Source organism: Miniopterus natalensis, chromosome 1, assembly GCF_054644295.1.
Source record: "Miniopterus natalensis isolate mMinNat1 chromosome 1, mMinNat1.hap1, whole genome shotgun sequence".
In the NCBI taxonomy this organism is placed as follows: Eukaryota; Metazoa; Chordata; class Mammalia; order Chiroptera; family Miniopteridae; genus Miniopterus; species Miniopterus natalensis.
The window spans coordinates 129120999-129142224 of NC_142081.1; the positions used below are offsets into that span (position 1 = coordinate 129120999).

The window sequence follows — 21226 nt, forward strand, 5'->3', positions numbered from 1 at the left end:
AATCACAATTTCTATTAATATATTTGTATTCGGCTCAATGCCCATACTCTAGCATTTAAGATATCCATTACACTGGCCCAACTTGGGATTATTTCAAAATCAAGTAAAAGTCCATATTTATTCCAAAGTTGCTAAAATATGCTAATAAAATTAAATTTGATGTTTTACATTAAAAATAAAATATTTGGTTTATCTCTCAGACATCTATAACATATAATAAATAGTGGGCAGTAGAGTAATATAATAAAGTTTTGTGATACCCTGAAATTTGATGAGTTTTCTTAAAAAATTCATAATATTCTTCATTTCAGCCTTAAACCACAATATTAATGAACAGATTTGCAGAAATAAAACAATATAAACACAAAATGCTACAGTATATGTTTTTTGTTTTTGTTTTTTTACTTTTGGGGAATCTACATGTCCTTTAATAAAAGTCAAAGAAATTTACAGAAACAAAACAGGTGACAAACCAATTTCAAATCATAAACTACAGATTTAAATTGCCTTCTTTCCTTCTAACTGCTAGGGCCCTTTCCCACCGTGCTGTGGGGCTGTGCAGGTCCCGCTCAAGGTAGAGAACTCTGAACTGTGGCTCTGCTTTCTAGCCTTCTTTGCTTATGTACAGCAGTAATTACAGACATGGCTGAAACCACAGTGGATTTCACAGAAAGCCAGAATTAAACACGATAAAAATTTAAAAAATAACTACTTCATAAATATTTATTATTTACATGAAGGGAGATCTTCTAGTCTGAAGACTTTTTATACAAGTTGATGAAATGTATAAGCGGTGAGAAGAACGCCAGCAGTTTAAAGAAGGGCATAGTTAGAATGCAACAAAGTCAGAAAATGTGAGAGTTAACAAAAATAATTTGCGTGAGAGCAAACAGGACATGATAGAAACCTTTTTCTTAAAAAATATAAGGTATTTCACAAAAGCCTGAACATTTTACATGTTAATACTAAAAATGGGGGGTAGGAGAAGCTTCATATATTTTTATCACAAAAATATTTACCAGTACTCCAACCGGAGTTTTCGTTTATGTTATGATTATCTCACTACAGAGGGAAAGAGGTGGAAACTGTATACAGCCTAATGATACCCCCTCACATTACAGTCCAGGTCACATCATCTTCTCATCTAATACCTTCATGGAAAGGCCTGGAGAGAATAAAGAAAATCAGAAGGAAGATTATGCTCTTTTTATTAATACTTGTCACTGGTAATAGGAAAGCGGAGGCCTGGCAGTCCTCGCGCCACACCTGTACTTGAGTTTTCTTCCATCGCAACACTGTGTGGCCACAGGCCAGCCTGTTCCCGAGGGAAGCATCCAGAGCGGACGGTAGAGTCCTCTCGTCCCCAGGCTCCGGAGATTCCTCGCCACAGGAGCTCAGTGGTAGACGGGACAGAGCCGCACGGGCCCCCCGGGCCGCAGGAAGGCAGCCCCAGGGCCACGCGGCCGGTCCGGCTGCGGGAGACGTCAGTGTGCCCGGTGCTTCCTCTTTTTGTGCTTCTTATCCTTCTTCTTGTTGGCGCACTTGGGACAGAACCACTGCATCTCTTCTGGTGGTGCGGCCATTATTCCCACACAGGGCCTACGTGTTAAGAAAAAAGTTTAATACACACACACACACACACACACACACACACACACACTCTTTTTCTTTCTATGTTCTTAAATACTTTTAAATTACATGAAATTTTAAGTCGATGGTATATTCAGCAGAAATCCCAGCCAGAGAGCTCTAATTTATGTAGCACTGCTGTTGGGCAAGTGGGTGATTATATTACATAATGCCCCTTTTATAGGCCCCAGTGGAGAAATTAATTAGCCCATTTACCCTTTCAGCCAGGACTAGTACAATTCTTCTGAGCAATGGCTTTGTTTTTATCTTACAGCTATCATATGTCATGTGACTGAATGGATTTCTATCTTTTCATATCTGATATTTTCCAGATAAAATGAGATTATTTGCATAAATTTTGGTAGCATTTCTTCAGTGGTGGGGGTTAGTTGAAGAGATGTAAAAAACAGATAAGCTGTCCATTTCTGCAGTTTATGACATGCTTACAAAGGGGTTATTACCCCAATGTTACTGTCAAACTTGGCAGCTCTTACAGAAAATTACTAGAAAGAAAGGGAAGGGGGACCATTGTATCTCCTTTCTTTTCTATTAGAAGGATATATAAGTTAAGCAAAACATTCAGAATTTAGGTTGAATAACAATAGTCCAAAGACTCTTGATTTTTCAAATTAATATTAATTACATTTTATTGGCTTAGTGATTTTGCCCCGTACATGATTCTTAGGATAACAGCTGAACAGGACATAATCAAAGATGGACCACAGTCACTGATCTGCTCTATATAGAGTCTTACCCCGGGAGTGATTGGCACTGTCATGATTAAGTCTGGAGCACTCACCAGTGGTACCAGTCATCACAGTCATCACAACCGATCATGGGGCTCCCGTCATCAGGCTTGTTGCATCCAGGACAGATCCAGATCTGATTCCCCCACTCATCTCGGATCTGAAGTTTTTAAACAGGGGCAAAACAGAGATGGAATGGGGAAAAAGAACCAAAAAGAGAGCAGAATGAGATTGATTACTTTATACTGCGAAACTAATAAACCGACAAATTAAACTACAAATATACAGTGGTTAACAATTTATTAAAGCCAAGACCATGGTGATCGCCATTCTGGGATCATGTGAAAAAAAGAATAGCTACCAAGTGTTCAGTGATACGACATTTCTAATGAACACTAAACTCTTTTGTGTAAGTCATAAAAACAAAGCATTTCATAGTAATTTCTGTGAACAATATGACCTATAGCCACCTTTATCTAAAAAAATACTGTAAACACAGTTCTTAATAATTAGGGTCTTTATGGCAGTAACAACTAATATTTTTGAACACTACAGAGCTCAACCATATGTCAGCTCCTCTGTCGCATTCACAGGCATGGAATTCATATGTACAACCAAAAGTGCATGTATCACCTTATTACTTATTAGCCAAACCCTTCTCCTGAACTAGCTGATAAGATCAAGGATATAAAACAGTTGTTACTAAGTAACTTTCCATTCCCTTTATGACATTTTCAGCAAAGTACACTCACTAAAGGGCAAATGAAATAAGGAACTCATGAGGCCAAAGAGCTACACATTTTAATATTATTTTTCTACAAAGATGTGTGCTTTGGAGTTTAGTTAACTTAGCAGTTCTAAGTAAGAAACATCCTTAATTGATCCACTTCCTCAAATTTCACATGAACCAAACCAATTTGGAAGAAACAATTCTATGACGGGCATTCAAAAACAGCAACAACTAAAAGCTTATTTTCAGAAGTTTTCACAGTAACACAGTAAATAATTTCATCCAGTTAATTTTGCAAGCTATCATCTCTTCCTTCACTTTCAAATACAACACATTAGATATGCAAAAAAGAAAGGGCGGACTTTGTGTGTAATGGGTGTATTGTGGGCAGAGATGTTTCATTTTACTCATGTGCTGTTTTAAGGCCTGCCATATTTTAAAGTCTCTACAAAGACAGTGGTGTTCCTATGAAAGCTTCCTAACGAAAGCTGTGAGCAGCCCTCTTCAATTACAAGGGGAGAGAACCACCAGTTACCACATGCCAGCTGTCTAGGGTTAAGACCCATCCAGATTCTGTGCCCTGAAGCTGCCATGCATGGCCAGTCCCGCTGCTGGCTGACCTTTCTTCAAGTTAGAAGGCTGTGACCCTGTTACTATGAGAGAAATTTGCCATAGCACCCCTAATAAATAATAACAAACACTTGACAGTTTACTAAGTTCTTGTAAACATCTGCTTCATCTAATCATCTTAAAACAACCCTTGGATAGGTTAAACATGGGGAAACTGGAGCTAAGGAAATGTAAGTGCCAGTTCCAAAGCACACTATTGCACAGTGACAAAATCAGCTTTTTTGCTCTATAGACTATATCTTTCCTCTAAATCATATACCTTGTTCTCAGTCTACAAAATGTCTCTTAGGAGACAGAAGGCTTTTCATCTGCATTGTCTATTTAAATCTGATCCATCTCCAAGGAGTTAGCTCAAAAATCCACTGGAGAATCAGAAATTTTAGGGCTAGACCAAACTACAGTGATCATCTAGTCTAACATAAACCCCTTAATTACAGATGGAGAAATGGAGGCTGAGGAATTCAAACATAAAATCTTTCCTGATCGGCCTGGCAGGTGTGGCTCAGCAGTTGAGCATCGACCTAGGATCCAGGAGATCATGGTTTGATTCCTGGTCAGGGCACATGCCTGGGTTGCGGGCTCAATCCCCAGTCGGGGGGTGTGCAGGAGGCAGCCGATCAATGACTCTCATCACTGATGTCTCTCTCTCTTCCCCTCTCTCTTCCTCTCTCTGAAATCAATAAAGAGATGTTAAAAAAAAAAAAAAATCTTTCTTGATCAACCTGTCTTGGGGTGATTTGGCCTCAAACGCTTGGAGCCATTGGTCCTTGAACCAATTTGATGATAACAGATTTTTGTATCACATCTTCCATTTTTGTCTTGAATTGCCAATTTAATAATTTTCTGTTAATTTTTCATGCCTTTATATCCTCTCTCAGTACTTTCGAGATTTTCTTCATATCCTTTGTATCATTATAGTGCCTATAATATTTAATGATTTGTTGAAATTTCCTTCCAAAATGCCTTAAAGAGATGTAATATTTGCACAATTTACAACAACTATCATGAATCCTACCCCACCCTTTTTCAGTCATGTGTACTCAGAAAGATCAAAGCCATCACTAGGCTGATAGGTCACAGTCTATATACTATTTGGTGGTCAAGGCAATGCCAGTTGCTGAACTCACTCAACAAGGTAAGTTTTGCCATCTGAAGACACGTTAGGATACTCAGGGAGCTCTGTGGTCTGGAAGTTCATTTTCATTTACTATGCAAGCCTAGTATATTCTGGACCATAGCCAGTGAAACACTATAATTAATGCTGTCACTTAGAAACAGCAGCTGGCCTGTAGATCTGTATATATTACATAAATTACACTTTTAAGTGAATAATTTAATTGCTTGATCAAGAAATTTAATGTGAGATTTAAATATCACTATTCCTCTCTATATTTATACATTGATGTTGTATATATGTATATAATCACATTCAAAAACAATATAAAGAAAAACAATGCTTTGACATTATCTATGGAGACTAAATATGCGAACACTGAAATACAATACTTTTCTGCCAAAAGCTTGAAAATGCAATGAAAATACCTTTCCAGTCATAAAGAATTGCCTCTGAAATTCAATAATGATACATATGACAGTGCTTTTTTAATTGAAAACATTTTCATGAAAAAGAGTAAGCTCTTAAGTGACTTTTAAAAAAACGCTACAAAAGAAATGCGGCTTACCACGTAAGTGCTGACCGTCTCGGTCACCACACTCCGCACGGGAGCTTTTGAACTTCCAGCTCCAGAGACGGCGGGGGACGGAGACGGCATCAAAGCGGGGGACGCGGTGGACTGTGCGAGGAGTGGCAAAGGCACTGGGGCAGGGGTGACATGCACTGGTACAGTGGCTGGGACTGGCACTGGTGGCGGGGTCTTGGGTCTATTCAGAGAAGGAGCTGGCTTAGCCTCGGGGGCTGGAACCACTTTGCTGATGACACTGTCAATAAAAAAGAGAAAAGGAAAAGTCAACACAGAACAGTTGAATCAAACTAAATGTTTTAAAACGTTATCACAAAGTAACTTTCTTCTTCTAGAGGCAAAATACTTTTTGGAAGAGTCCAGAGATAGCTACACACCTGAGTTCAAGGCCCTTCACCCACTCCCCTCTCAACCTAGTCACTGAGAGGGAAACAGCAGCTCTAGCCCTTCCTGGTCTTGTTATCAAGTAAAATTAGCGCTGTGCAATGGCCACCGGCCTCTTCACTGACAATTCCTTAGTCACAGAGCTCATGCAGTGGAAGGAGCACTGGACTCAGAGGCAGGACATCTGAGTTCAAGTTCTAGATCTGCCACAGGCTACGTGACCATGGGTAAACTATTTAAAAATATGATTTACTGAGGGCCTATAAGAAGTTATATATTATACTAGGCATTTTATATATATCATCTCATCTATCCCTCACAACAACTTCAAAGAAGTGATAGCGATCCTATTTTATAGATGAGGAAACAGGATTAAAGAGAGAAATTGGGTAAAAGGGTGGCAGGTCTTGAACCACAGTCTTGATTCCACAGCTCTTTCTTCTTCTTCTTCTTCTTCTTTTTTTTTTTTACAAGTTCCTTTATTTAAAAATATATATATATCATTTCAAGCACAGAGAAAACAGGCAGCTTAGGTAACAGAGGTAAGACAGGAGCCCTCTGCCATATTTGCTTCAGGTCTCCCTCCCTCCCTCCTCCAGAAGTAACCCCTCTCCTCAAACTGGCGAGTCTGCTTTTGTAAATTCATTCTTTGTAGCTTCTCTGCCTTTGTGGGTGCCCATAAGCAATATATACTGTACTACTGTTTTATGTGTTTCAACCATATAAACAATATCACACTATATTTATTCCTTGCAACTAGCTTTCCTCACCTAGTTTTTTTAGTGAGATATAATTGACATGTAACATTGTGTAAGTGTGACGTGTACAACTTGTTGGTTTGATACATTTGTACATTGTAATATGATTACTACAGTGGAGTTAGCTAACACCTTTATCATGTCACATAATTATCAGCTCTTTTTATGTTCAGAACAATTAAGATCTAGTTTTAGCAACTCTGACATTTATAATACAGTATTGTTGAATATAATCTCTATGCTGTGCATGAGGCCTCCAGATTTTATCTACTAGTTACCCACTTTTTTGACTTATCCATGTTGATACATATGATGTATATTATTTATTGTACTTTTAAATTGTATTCCATGGTATGGGTAAACCAAGGGGTTTTTACCTATTGCCCTACCTGAGTGCAGGACATATTGCCTTGTAAATGTTCTGTGTTAACTGTAAATACGTTCAAGAATTTCCCAAGGCTACAGTCCTGGGTCACTGGCTCACAGAGTATGCACATTTTCACCTTTATGAGGAATCCCAAGCTGCTCTCTAAAATAGCTGCACCAACTTATCTCTTTCTACTCTCCCGCAATTATCTAAGCCTTGCTTTTCTGATCAACAAAATGAAAATAAATATAGCTGCCTCTGAGGGTTCTAGTGAGAACCTGAATATAGAGAAACATGTCAAAAACTATGTACAAATGTAAAGTGTTAGCACCAGCACTATACTCATGGCTCTTGCTCACGACAACCTCTGGCATCATCATTACCAGCCTGCATAGTTCCATTTTCTCAAACCACCTCCATTAAAAAGCATTTTTTTGCTATTCTGATCAGAAGATCATAAGACATTACATTACTTCAAAAAATGTCATCATTAGTAAACAAATACCTAATGCTGTCAATTGCTCTCCACTTGTTTCATCCAAGTGTGTGATCACCTTCCTAACTTGAATATAGCCAAAGACCAGAAAATTTAATGTACATTATTTGTGCAGGAGACACTCAATAAATGTGTAACATAAATAACAGTGAATATTTATTGAGCACTTACTAAGTACCCAACTGTTCTAAGCACTTGAAAGCCAACTGCATACCCAGCACTAAGCTAAATGTTTACTTGCCTTATCTCACTTGATCCTCTTAACAACCAAATGAGGTAAGCACTGTCATTACTTTCCTTTTTTTGCAGATGAAGAAATCCAGGCACAGGGAGATTAAGTACAGACTACTGTGTGGCAGAGCCAAGATTTAAACCCAGGCAGTCTGATTTCAGAACCCGCAATCTTAACAACTATACCACTGACTCTTGATGCTTCCTGAACGAGTTTTACCTTATATATAAGGTGGGAATTCAACGTTATCACTGTATTTATATAATCATATTACTATATTTATTATACTATATCCATAGTGCAAGCACTATTTTTATGGTTAGGCTAAAAATTTAAAACACACTATTTGTGGAGGCAGTTTCCCATAATAGTTTAAAACATGGGTGCTGGAAATAAAACTAAAGAAAAAGCAGGAACCCAGAGAGGTAAGTAGAACACAGATGTTTTACCCGAGGGCATCTGCACATAAGGCAAATGTGATCTTTGGTTCTGATAAAGAGGACAGGTTCCAAAGCCCAGGGCCTGCCAAAGTGTAAAGTCTAATAGCACTCCTCTCCACATTAAGGACTCCCAACTGGCTACACCAACTAGGTAAGGGTGAATCAGAATCTCATAAATTCTCAGCTCTGGTGGTCCAGGACACTCTATTTAAAGTCATTTGGATTAGTAATGTGCCCAAGTACCCAGCACACATCATCCTGAGAGGAAGTAACTTAAAATCTAGACCTCATATCATTAACACAGATAATTATTTAAGGAAAAAAGCAGCAGATAATCAAAAGTTACCATATACACAAGGAGGCAAGGCAGCCTTAGAGAGAAGCAGAAAAAATAATAGACAGTATAAAGAGACTCATAAAGACCACAGATACTAGAACTATCAACTACAAAACCACTGTACTTACAACGTTTAAAAAATAAAAGGTAAAGACTGAAATTATTGGCAGTTAATAGGAGGCTAAAGAGTGCCCTAGCAGATTTGTAAAGAGCAGACCTTACAAAAATGAAAAACGTAATAAATTAAATGTAAAACTCAATGAATGGGAGAATTAGAAACTGAACAGTAAAACAGAAGAAAACATCTAGAACTTAGCCTTGAGAGACAAAGGGAATGCAATGAAAAAGTCTAAATAGTTCATGTTTAATCATAATTCTAGAGAGAAAGGGGCAAAGGCAAAATGTTAACAAGGAATATCTAAGACTTCTAAAGATCTGGTGCACGATACCAATCCATAGACTTAAGACGCCTAACAAATCCCAGGCAAGATAAATAGAAAGTAATCTGTACCTAGACACATCAGAGTGAAACTATAAAACATCACAAAGAGAAAAGTCTGAAAAACAACTAGAGGGAAAAAAGAACAATTACTTTCAAAGAAGAAACAGATTACAGCTGACTTCTCAACAGCAATGATGAATTTACAAAACAGTGGGATACATCTTTAATGTGCTGAAGAAAAATAAATTTTGTCTCTGAAAACATCTTTCAAGAATAGGATGAAATAAGTACATTTTCAGGCAAGCAAAACCTAAGAATTTGCCACCAGTGGACTCTTACTAAAAGAAATTCTAAAGTAGCAAACTCAAAATATTTTTATATTCTTAAAATTACCAAAAAAACCCAAAGAACTTTTATGTACATTTTATCTGTGAATATTTATATTATAAATTGAAACAGAAATTTAAAATAATTATCTAGTAATTCTTTTAAAACTAGCAATAATAAACCCATGTTAACAGATAACATTTTTTTTAATGAAAAGTATGTTTTTTAAGACAAGACTACTTTGTGAGAAGGCTGGCCACTGTTTAATATTTTTTATAAATCTCTTCAATGTCTACATATGTAGCTGGAGATGGGAGGAGCATTTTAATGGCCTTTTCAGATAATTGTGTAAATTCTTCTTTGCTACTGTACCAATATGCAACAAATGGTAGTTTCTTAAAAGGTAATTGCAATGCACAATCTGAAACCATATCAATAAGCTTTTTGTATTCTGTTAAAAGATTAAAATCTATTGATATGTCTAGCACTTCGAATATATATTTTTACCCATGCATGATTTTGTAATATCATGCATCAGTCATTTGTAATGTTGGTTGATCAAATTATGCAGATCTTCCAAACATTCATACATTTTATTATACACTATTAAAAAATCACATTTGTTGGTGTTACCATCCATCTCATCAAAATTTTCTTAATGTACTGAGGAGCTGTCAACTTGTAATGATATGCTTTCTAAAATTCTAATTTTTACTTAAAAGCTTAAATTTTATAATTTATAACAAATACTCTCAGTGCTTTCTTTGAAATAACAGGTTTACTGTGTTCATTTAAAAAAAAAAAAAAAATCTTTATTGATTTCAGAGAAAGGAAAGGAGAGGGAGAGAGAGAGAGAGATAGAAACATCAATGATGAGAGAGTCATTGATCGAGCCCACAACCCGGGCATATGCCCTGACCGGGAATCGAACCCCGATCGCCTGGATCCTAGGTCGACGCTCAACCGCTGAGCCACGCCCGGCCGGGCACTGTGCTCATTTTTGAGAAAATGTTGGCCAAATATCCAAGTCTAAATAATCATTGTTTATCAGTTGCTCTTTCAAGTAAAAAAGATATGTGAGAAAAGCAGCTAGTTCAGTTCACAACTTAATCACACAAGTGCTTTTCCTCAATACAACTCTCATTTTAGCATGAAGTGCAAGTGTTTTACGAGTACTTCCTATTTCATTGTTTTCCACGTAATCACCCAAACTATTAAAAAACTGTACATTCCCGGGGCCTATGCACTACACTTTGAGCACGTTTGTTCTAAAGGAAGCACTTCAGGACATGGTGATCCCATCAAGTCTGAGATGCAACAAAAAATGACAAGGATGTTGGTAAGGTTAAACAGACACTGACTAGAGGAAACAACAATAATAATATATTGTGGAATTATAAAAAAAAGATAAAATATATAGATATGATAATATATAAACTAGGAGGGGGTAAACCGAGCTAACATATTCTAATGTCCTTCTATTATCTGGAAGGAGATGTAAAAGTATTAACTTTAAATGTAGTAATTTCTAGGGTAACCATGTAAAAATTAGGAACAAAGTATATGTATAACTTCTAAAGCAGTGTGGAGAAAAACAGGATAAAAAATAACCAATCTGATAAAAGGAAAAAGAAAAGAGTAAAAGAAACCTCAAACAGTAAGACAAAGTCCCAAATAAGGCAGATTTTAACTCAAAATATCAGTAATTATATCATGTCAATGGACTAAATGATTTGGCTGTCACACTCGGTGAAACAATAAAACCCAACTCTCTGCTATATGAGACTCATCTAGCAACAGAAAGGCAGAAAGATGCTAGGAAAAGAGGAATGCAAGGACAAAAAAAGTAATACCCTCAAACAGATTTTACGGCAGACCATCAGAGATAATGAAGGTTACATCATAATCATAATGATAAAAGGTTCCAATGTGCCAGGAAGACAAAACAATTTAAAATTTGAATGCACTTAAGAATACATTCTCGTCTGGCTGGGCGTGGCTCAGCGGTTGAGCATCAACCTAGGATCCAGGCGATCGGGGTTCGATTCCAGGTCAGGGCACATGCTCGGGTTGTGGGCTCGATCAATGACTCTCTCATGATTGAGGTTTCTGTCTCTCTCTCTCCCTCTCCTTTCCTCTCTCTAAAGTCAATAAAGATATATTTAAAACAAAAAGAAAAAAAAGAATACATTCTCAAAATATATAAAGCAAAACTGACAGAGCTGTAAAATCAGAAAAATCCACAAGTATAATTGAAGATTTTTAGCATGTCTATCTCTTTGTAACTGACAAAGCAGTAAAAAAAAACACAATAAAGATATAGAGAGTTTGAACAAAATAACTAAAATAATAAAACTAACCCAATGGATATTTTAAAATTCTACTTAACAAATCCAGAATACTTACTCACTTTTCAAGAATATGCTGAAAAACTTGACCAAACAAATTTTGTAAGGCTGAAGAACAACTGAACAGTCTGTACATATACTTGTTACCCCTGCTATATTGGTAGTTCCTCAAAGGAATGGAAGGGAAAGCCTTTTTATTTCTGTATCTTCAGGATCTAACAGGATAATGGGCATTTAGCAAGTGCCTCATAAGTATTAGCATGTTTAAGTTTACTAATCAAACAAAAACAAAAACAAAACAAAAGCTGGTCTGAAAGTAGTGATTTCCTACATGAAGTATTTAATGATTTAGTAATTTCCTAGATGAAATAACACATCACTTATCTAGCCAATAAAAATCACAGGAACAAACTGCACAGTAATCTGCACTATGACATGGGAAGAAAGGTGGAATAAAGGGCAGATGAGGGAAATATGGGAGATCAGTGAAAAGAGAACAGAAGAGGGAAGAACAAGAGAAGGGAAGGAATTCCAGGTTTAGGTTAGGAGCCCAGGGAAAACCCAGGCATTTTCAGTTCTGGGCTCAAAGAATTGATTGCAAGGAGAAGGAAAGAAGGGGGAAAGAACAAAAGGAGGACAGGAAGCAGACAACAGGCTTGAGATCTACTGTGACTGGAGGCAGAAGTAAGCCTGGGTATCTAAGATAAACAGGAAGAGTTTACTGGAGAAAAGTATCTTCTGTCTTATTCCTACTCATTGAATGATGGACGGGACTTTGACAACTACTTGCAAAAAATTTGTTCCTTTTATCACTTTATTTCAAATTTAATATTTGTCAGTATTTTGGTGGAAAATGTTAGAATAGCTGAACCTATTATCTAAAATGATTTTTAGATATTCATGTGCTCTAATACACAATGATTGTATGAAATTGAGAATTAGCTCTCAGTGGTAAGATAACGTCATTAATCTGAAAAACAGAAAACTCAAATTACAGCTATATCACAAACCATAAGTTCTAGAGTGATTAAAGATTTGGTAAAAGAAAACATAAAACCATAAAAATACCCCCAAAAGTAAGTAAGTAAACATGTTTTTAATCTTGGGGTAGGGAAAGATTTTCCTAGCATCTCACCAAAAGAAACCATAAAGAGAAACACTGACTTGATTGTGCAAAATACCGTAAGCAAAATTAAAAGAGAAAAGGCAAAATGAAGAAAATCACGTGCAATATGCATGATAATGGGTTCAGTCCTTATTATATAACAATTTCTTTCAAATAAAAAACAGAAAGGCTAATGACATTCTTATTAAAACATGAATAAAGGACACAAACAGGTGATACAGAATAACAAATATACAAACATCCAATAGATAGAAAACAATAAGAAAATACCATTTTTGGTAAAGATTTAAAAGATTGACAACACCTATGTTGTCAAGATGGGGGAATGGGAGGGGTGGCTGGCACAGTATTTCTGAATGATTACCAAGACCTTAAAAATGTCCAAGTCTTGCCTAGCAATTCCACATCTAGAAATCTACCTAAGGAAATAACTGGACAGCTATGCAAAGATATGGGGTAAAGAACTTTATTTATTTATTTACCCTCACTTGACAATATAGGTTTCTTTTTAATTGATTTTTTAGAGAGAGAAGGGAGAGGAAAAGAGAGAAACATAGATGTGAGAAAGAAACACCCTTCGGTATACACCCTGACCGGGGATCAAACCTGCAACCTGGGTATGTGCCCTGACTGGGAATAGAACCTGCAACCTTTTGGTGTACGGGACAATGCTCTTACCAATTGATCCATACTGGCCAGGGCTAAAGAGCATTTTGTAGTATTGATTATAATTACAAGAAACAAAAAAATTAGAATGACTATAATTTAAAATACCTCAAAATAGGAGTTAATTAAATTATAATGAACAAACACTGTATTGTCATTTGAAGAGATGATACACTTACATACACACACACACACACACACACACACACACACACACACACACACACAATTTGCCCCAAAAAGATTATGGACAGTATGCATGATAGGGTCCAATTTTTGTAAGGAAAAAGCAAAAGCAAAAGCAAACAAGAATGTATGAGTGTGTACTTAGAAAGGTTAAAAAAATATATACCAAAATGTCCAGAAATTGGCTCTATATGGTGGGACTATAAGTGTTTTTTTTCTTTTGGCTTACCTATAATTAACAAAAAAAGAAAAAATTAAAAACACTTGTCACAATATATACATCTAAAGTGTTGCTGGAAATTTTTAAATAATTGTTTGAGTTGTACATTTATAATTTGTTCACTTTTCTGTATGGATGTATATTATACTTTTAATAAATTACTGGGAAAAAGTGATGGCTTGGCTAAAGCTTTCCAGGCAAATGTTGACCACAGTCTAGCTGTAAACCTATGAAATAAAAGTCCCAAGCTAAATAAAAAACCTGCTCAATTAGTGTATCTAAACTGAGTGTATCATCCTTAACAGAGATCAATAAGAAAAGGGTCAAGTGAGGAGAGCCAAATAAAACTATACTAGTTTTGTACATAAATTATAAATTTGAGGAGCCTTTAGATATTTAGGTTGGTTCAGTCTTTGGTCTTTTCAAAGAAATGTAACATCCACAGGTACACTGGACCCCAATGATGTGCATATCTGTCTTTATCATCCACATTAGGTCACACATTTCCTAGAAGTAAGATGTGTATCTTATTGGTCTTTGAATTGTTTGCAGTATCAAATAGTGTCTGAACACATATTCATCAACTTTATTAAGCTTAATGCCTAATATTGCAGAGAACGCTTCTATAAAAATGTTTTACTTTTAAGTATTTTTGTCTGTTTTAAAATGTTTTAAAATAGGCCAATTACCCTATTCTTTCCTTCCTGCCTACCTTCCCTCCACACTACTTACATGAAGAGTTCCAAGACCAATGAGCTTTCTGTTTACCAGCATGGATTCAATTCCTCATCCATCGCTTCTCAGATCAAGAATAATTACCACACCAATGCAAGGTACAAGCACAGCATGAAGGTCTCATCCTAACTGTTGTCTGGAAATGCTTTTAAGTTGTTTTAAGCTATACTGGACACACAATTAATATTATTTGCCTTACTTGACTCTTTTCCAATCCCCTTTCATTTTCTTAGATTTCCCCTCATTTATAAAGTCTGTGAATGGTGCCCACGAGAATGGCTTAGTCTCAGCAATACAGCCAAGGGATGTAAACAGATTGTTGACTCATTTTATGGGGCAGAACCTGAAATCTCAGAAATATCTACTTGTATGTATCTTATTTTTCAATCTAGAGAAATGGTGTTTAGATGAAAATAAGTTATAATAATTACTCCTTTAAAAGTATATATCTGTCATTCAAATTTTCTTAGTAGCAAAAGGACAAACATTAAAGTGGGTATGCAGTGTTGATGAGATGAAACGTCCTAATTTTCTGTTTGCCCAAGATTAGACTGGTATCATGTAGGCACTAAAGTGCCCAATTCTTGAATTTCGTGAGAAGATTCACTAGAGTTTGAAAGTTTTTTTATTTTAGCTGCTAAATTACTTCTGTGGTAACATAGTTGTATGAGCAATCCTTTTATTATCTCTTCAATTTTGAATATTACACAAAAAACACATAAACAGTATAATGGCATAATTCCTCATCACTTATGAGATAAACTAAAAGTAATTTTGGATTCCTATTGGCCTTCCTTGCCAAACTTTATTGCTGCATACCTCTAAACAGAGCTTTGCTTGTCCATATTTTCCCACCTGAAGTATCACTTTTTCCCTCCTATTTAATTGCACAGTAAGTTCTCCTCCAGCGCTTTCTGTTGAAGAAGCAAAGTCTCGCAGAGTAACCAACACCGCCCACAGCTGTGTCCCACAATGGCTCCATGCTGCTAACATTACATCTTTTGGAGGATTTGATCAGAGTCCCCTAACTGCTATAAACACTGGCGTTATTCATAAAACGTGCAGAAGGAAGGATTTTCAGCAGGATTTCTTTACCTGTTTCCCCACCACAAAACAGTGAAATAAACAGAATGGGTCATGAGCTGCCTGGCCTGTAATGCAAACTCACAGAGTGACAAGTCAATAAAGAGCCAATCTTCACCTCTCTAGGCACACAGAGCCTCCAAGGTTAGAGGCAAACACAATGTGGATATGTCTGCACAGGGAGTGTAATGCTCCTCATTATCCAGCTATTGTGTGCAAACACTATGAAGCCAGTGATCTAAATTATCAGAGTCTGAATAACTGGCTACTAAACTGCACACAAAGTTCAAAAGTTCCCCCACAATGGCTTACTTATTTACCCTTAAAGGTGAACAGCCATTTTTCAATGGTAACAAAACCATGCCATAGGTAAAAACGCCTGTAATCACCTCTATGAATTTTATATAAACTCCTGATGAGGGAAGTTCTTCAGCGTTTGGGAGAAAAAAGGGGGGAAAAAATGTACCTTAATCCACAACCCACTTTTCTTCTTCAGACTTAAAATTTTAATCAATCTCAGAAATAGTGTACACCTTTGAAATAGCATATGAAACAGATTCCCATGATGTATTTTAAACTAACTTCTCCTTACCACAAACAAAATAAAATCCCTGAGATTTCACTGTATAATATAATGTTATCCTAAAATCACATAGTTGTGTCCATATTTCACATTTGATTAAAAGGAAGAAATACCCAAAGACAATTATGAGAATCAGTTGTATGTTGATTCTTCAAATCAATCAGTACTTCTTATTCTTGATCTTTACAGTTCAACTTTTAGTATTCGTTACAACACAGCTGTAAATGGATTTAATTCCGCAAGCTCACACTGCTTGCGTCTTGAATATTTACATCATCACACAAAATGGATGTTTTATCTTGTAATAGCCCAAGTACATATCAGGTACAAACATTTTATCTTTTAATTCAAGAGGACCTAGTTGAAAAATGGAACAAATTGCATGAAGTAATTAAAGGAAAATATAGCCTTTGTACAATCTTCATTTCCAAAGGACTCCTTCCCAAATGACTATACTTCTATTGTCAAATGTTCAAAATCTGTACAATATCCCAATAGAGCATTAATACTCAGGTAAATAATAAATAATACATATTTCCTTATATTTACAAGGAGATATACTAGAAGAATAAAGAAAGAAACAAAAATTGTAACTTATAGGGAAAGGAGTGTAAAGGTAGAGGGCATGGGATGAAAGCAAGACATACACTGTTTCAACTTTGGAGTCAAGTAAGTTTTACATATTCAAAAAATTAAATTTATAAAACTGCCTGCAAGTTGAAAATAAATGGAAATAAATGAAACTCAAGGTATATCATGCTAGTGACATAGCCACACAGAAAAAAATAATTTCAGGTGATATTAGGAGAACAGCATTTTGGTCACACATCCACAGTGAGTTTATTTTATGAATAAAGAGACTGAGACAAATCTAATCTTTAACTTCATTCAATAGTTTTATCAATTGGAAATAACAGCATAAATTCATACTTTGTTTCTCTAAAAAAATAACTATTTCCTAGTTCTGGCCATTGTAAAGGCCTAGGGCAATGACTTCTCAGTAGCAATGGCACCTCCAGTACCAGACTGTGATTCCTAAAAACCATTCTCCACAAAAAGGAACAAAGGTTCCTTGAAGGAATGATTAATTCCAGGTCTATGGCAGGAAGTACATAAGATAAACCTGGAACAATTATGCTAGAAAGTAAAAAAAGCTATCAAAGATGAATAGGAATGTGTTAAAACCCAGAAGACAACAACAGGTAGGAGTTCCCACTAGCCAAGATGGAACAAACTGAACATAAAAAGAATAAGGGGCCCTGGCCGGTGTGGTTCAGTGGTTAGAGCACCAGCCTGCGAACTGAAGGGTTGCAGGCTCGATTCCCACCCCCAGCTGGGCACCTGGTGGGAGGCAACCAATTGGTGTGTCTCTCTCATATCAATGTTTTTTTCTCTCTCTCCCCCCTCTCCCTTCCTTCCACTCTCTAAATATTAATGGAAAAAATATCCTTGGGTGATGATTAACCAAAAAAAAGAAAAAGATTAAGGGGAAGGGGGAGGGAGAGGAAGATCTTTCCCAAACCAAAACTCAACAATAACCACAGGAGGTAAATATGGCATCAACTCCACCAACTTTGTACACTGAAGTTTGCAACCAATTGATGTTTCTCTCTCTCTCTCCTTCTCTCTCTCCCTCCCCCTTTCCTTCTTCTCTCTAAAATCAATTAAAAAAAGATATTAGAAAAAGGCACTAAGAGACAAGCGTGGTTTGGACCCTGATTCAAACAAACAAACAAACTGTCAAAAGATATTTTTGAGACAAATGGAGAAATCTGAATATAGACTGGGTATGAGATAAAAGCAAGAAAAATGTTCACATAATATGATGTAGATAATGACATTGTGATTATACAAGAAAATAACCGTATTTTCAGAGCTTCATGTTAAAGTGTATATTAAAGGTAAAATGACATTAGGCCTGCATTTGCTTGGAAATGCCCTACACAGAAAAATAGAAGAAAAAGATTAGATCAAGCAAGTATGCCAACATTAAATCTTCAGGTGTTAAATCTATTAGGTAGTGGATACATGAAAGTTTATTAATTTATTATTTTATGTTTTAAATTTTCATAATCAAACATTAAAAAAAACTGTTTGTAATATGTGTTTTATCCAGAATGACTTAGGACGATACAACACAGTCAGCATTAAAAGGAAGAAAACACAGAACTAACATTTATTGAAAATGGAGGCTCTGGTCTCATCAAGAGATAAAAAACATAAGAAGAAGAAGGTAGGAGAAAAACCATCATGTTCAGTTTTAAAAATGTTATGTTTGAGGTGTCCCTACTCCATCCAGTCAGAACTTTCTAGCAGGTAACTGGGCAAACTAGCCTGGATCTCGGGGGAAAACTGTGAGCTGGAAATTATCATTGCATAATTTTGACATCTAAAGAGTGAATGAGCCCGGCCGGGCGTGGCTCAGCGGTTGAGCATCGACCTAGGATCCAGGCGGTTGGGGTTCGATTCCGGGTCAGGGCACATGCCCGGTTGTGGGCTCAATCAGTGACTCTCTCATCATTGATGTTTCTATCCCTCTTTCTCCCTCTCCTTTCCTCTCTCTGAAATCAATAAAGATATATTAAAAAAAAAAAAAAAGAGTGAATGAAAAAACTTACAGAGAAAGAACAGGGTAGTGGGCTGAGGGCAAGAAGAGAAAGAAAAAGAAGTCCATAAAAGAAAAACAGAAGGAACGATAAGAGAGAATCTGAGGAGTGTAGTAACAAGAAAAATGCAACAGCCCTGGTCGGTCTGGCTCAGCAGTTAGAGCATCAGCCAGGGGACTAACGGGTCCCAGGTTTGATTCTGACCAAAGGCATGTACCTGGGTTGCAGGCTCAACCCCTGGCCCCAGCTGGGGCACGTGTACAAGGCAACCAATTGATGTGTCTCTCTCACATCGATGTTTCTCTCTCTCCCCCCCTTCCACTTTTTTGAAAAGCCATGGAGAAAAAATATCCTTGGGTGAGGATTTAAATAAATAAATGAATAAATACGTAAAGAAAAAAGAAAAGAAGAAAAAAAAAAGAAAAACGGAATAGAAAGTTTCAAAAAGAACCTGAGGTAAACAACACATCCAGCACAGCAGAGAGGATGACCGTCACCAGGCTGCGGCATGGTCTCTGGGTGGATTTCAGGATCTTAATGAGAAGCTTCAGAAAAGTTTCTAGGGCAGAAGCCAAAATGCAGTGAGTTTAAGAATGAAAACTGGAAGAAAGTACATATGAACAATAAGTTCTGAGAAGTCAGAACAAGGATTTATATAACCTCTCTTTCATGGGTGGGGGAGGAGGCATGGAAAAGGTAAGAAGATTTAGGATGGGAAAATACAAGGCCAAAGGAAAGTGAGAAAAAGGAAAAAGATACAGAGGAGAGGAGATAACGAAGGGAAAGGACTTTCAGCGGGGAAGGGGGGATGGACAGAAAGGTGGGAATGAAGGAAGGCACAAAAGGAAGGGCTGATCATGAAAATAAGGAGGGATGAGGGGATGCGGTGCTTCTCCTCAGAGCCTGGAGGACAAGCTGTGAAGGTACAGTTTTGGAACCCCAAAGAGTAAATCCAAACAGACAGGGGTCACATGGCTAGTCAGTAGCTCAAGGTGACATAGCCTTCAACCCATGTGCTGAGCCTTTGGCAACCACATTTTTAAAAGCTGTAATACTCTATATCACAGAGGTCCTGAGGTGACATGAATATCCATTTTATAAGCTACAAAAGAGAAGAATAAATGTTATACTGCCTTCAAAGTGTTTATGTAAGTATTTTAATATTACTATAGCCCCATAAAGGACAGGAAATTATAGAAGGCAAAGAATTTAAACTTTCCATTGTCAGTAATAATAAGAGTGCCTAAGTATTTTCAGTATGTACATATTCTTTTTAAACACTAGGAGTGTGAGTAGTTTGATCTTTAGGGGAAATTATAGTCAGATAATATCCAAAAGGTTACCATGATATAGCTAAATTATCTCTGCCTATCACAGGTTAAAGAATATTTAAATTCTGAAAGTTCGGTCAGCTTTTCTTAGATAACAAATCTTAAGTACCTTCCTATATTCACTCAATTAGTGATCTTGGGCGTTGATAACACTGCAGAGAGAAACTTTCCAACTATCATTCAAATCATATCTAAAAAGGTGGTCATAAATATTTTAAAACCTAAGTGAACTAATAAGACCTAGACCCATTAAGGATAAGATCTTTTACAACAAATTAAATAAAACAATTTATTGAAGTCTGGACTCAAGATAAGCTAGATTTACTAGCTGACCTTTTATTCATTTAAAGAACAAAATTAGCTCTAATTGCATTAGAATGGAATCCAGTAAATTTTCCCAAGTCTTCTAATGTGGCATCCGTGTAAGAACTGCTGTAATTGTTTACAAGTAAGATGGAAATGCTTTGATTATAATCTTTCCACTTGTTTTACTGTGTAGTAAAAGCATTTCCCAAAACCTAAAGCCAGTTTTTCTGACAGTATACTATTTTTTCTCTTAAACGCACTGCATCTTTTGTGTTAATAAACAAACTACAGTGTGCCAAGGGAAGAAATTAAACTTGGAGATTTCATCATAATTTTAGGTCAGTAAAAATGAGAAAGTAATATAAGGAGGTCAAGACCTCCTTGTCTGTAATAATCAAAAAGGGCTGAAGAACTGAATAAGAACATTTTAAATATCTGCTTTCTCTCGGAATTATAACTGAGACATATAGGTTTGGGTCTTTTGAATTTATAAGTACAATAAAGTAGCAAAGTAGCAAGAATAGTGAATACAATCCACAACTTGTGTTCTATTTGTTCAGCTGCTAGGAAATTTCATTTGTAATGTTACCATCTTTCACTAGCATTAAAAATAGCCATACATTTTAAATATAGTCATTCTTAAGATTTTTTGGTCATTTTTTTGATATTTAGCTTCTAACAGAGGCAAAATACCTATGAAGTGTTTCAGTATCAGTGGCAAGTCAACCAGGGCAAAACAAAGCTATCAACACTTTTCAATCTTTTTTTCTTTTCCCCTTAAATCAAAAGCAGACAGTTTTATTGGAAGGGAAACAAAT

General features: G+C 36.4%; 1 protein-coding gene across 1 annotated transcript in view; it reads right to left on the reverse strand.

Annotated features, from left to right (window-relative positions):
- Window positions 1–381: 381 nt before the first annotated feature.
- TAF3 (TATA-box binding protein associated factor 3) overlaps window positions 382–21226 on the reverse strand; it is a 152462-nt gene continuing 131617 nt past the window's right edge. The window contains exons 5-7 of the mRNA XM_016219756.2: window positions 5418–5673; window positions 2429–2535; window positions 382–1599 (exon numbers count right to left, since the gene is read on the reverse strand). Coding sequence (XP_016075242.1) covers window positions 1485–1599; window positions 2429–2535; window positions 5418–5673 — 478 coding nt within the window. The 3' untranslated portion in view covers window positions 382–1484. The remainder of the gene's footprint in view (window positions 1600–2428; window positions 2536–5417; window positions 5674–21226) is intronic.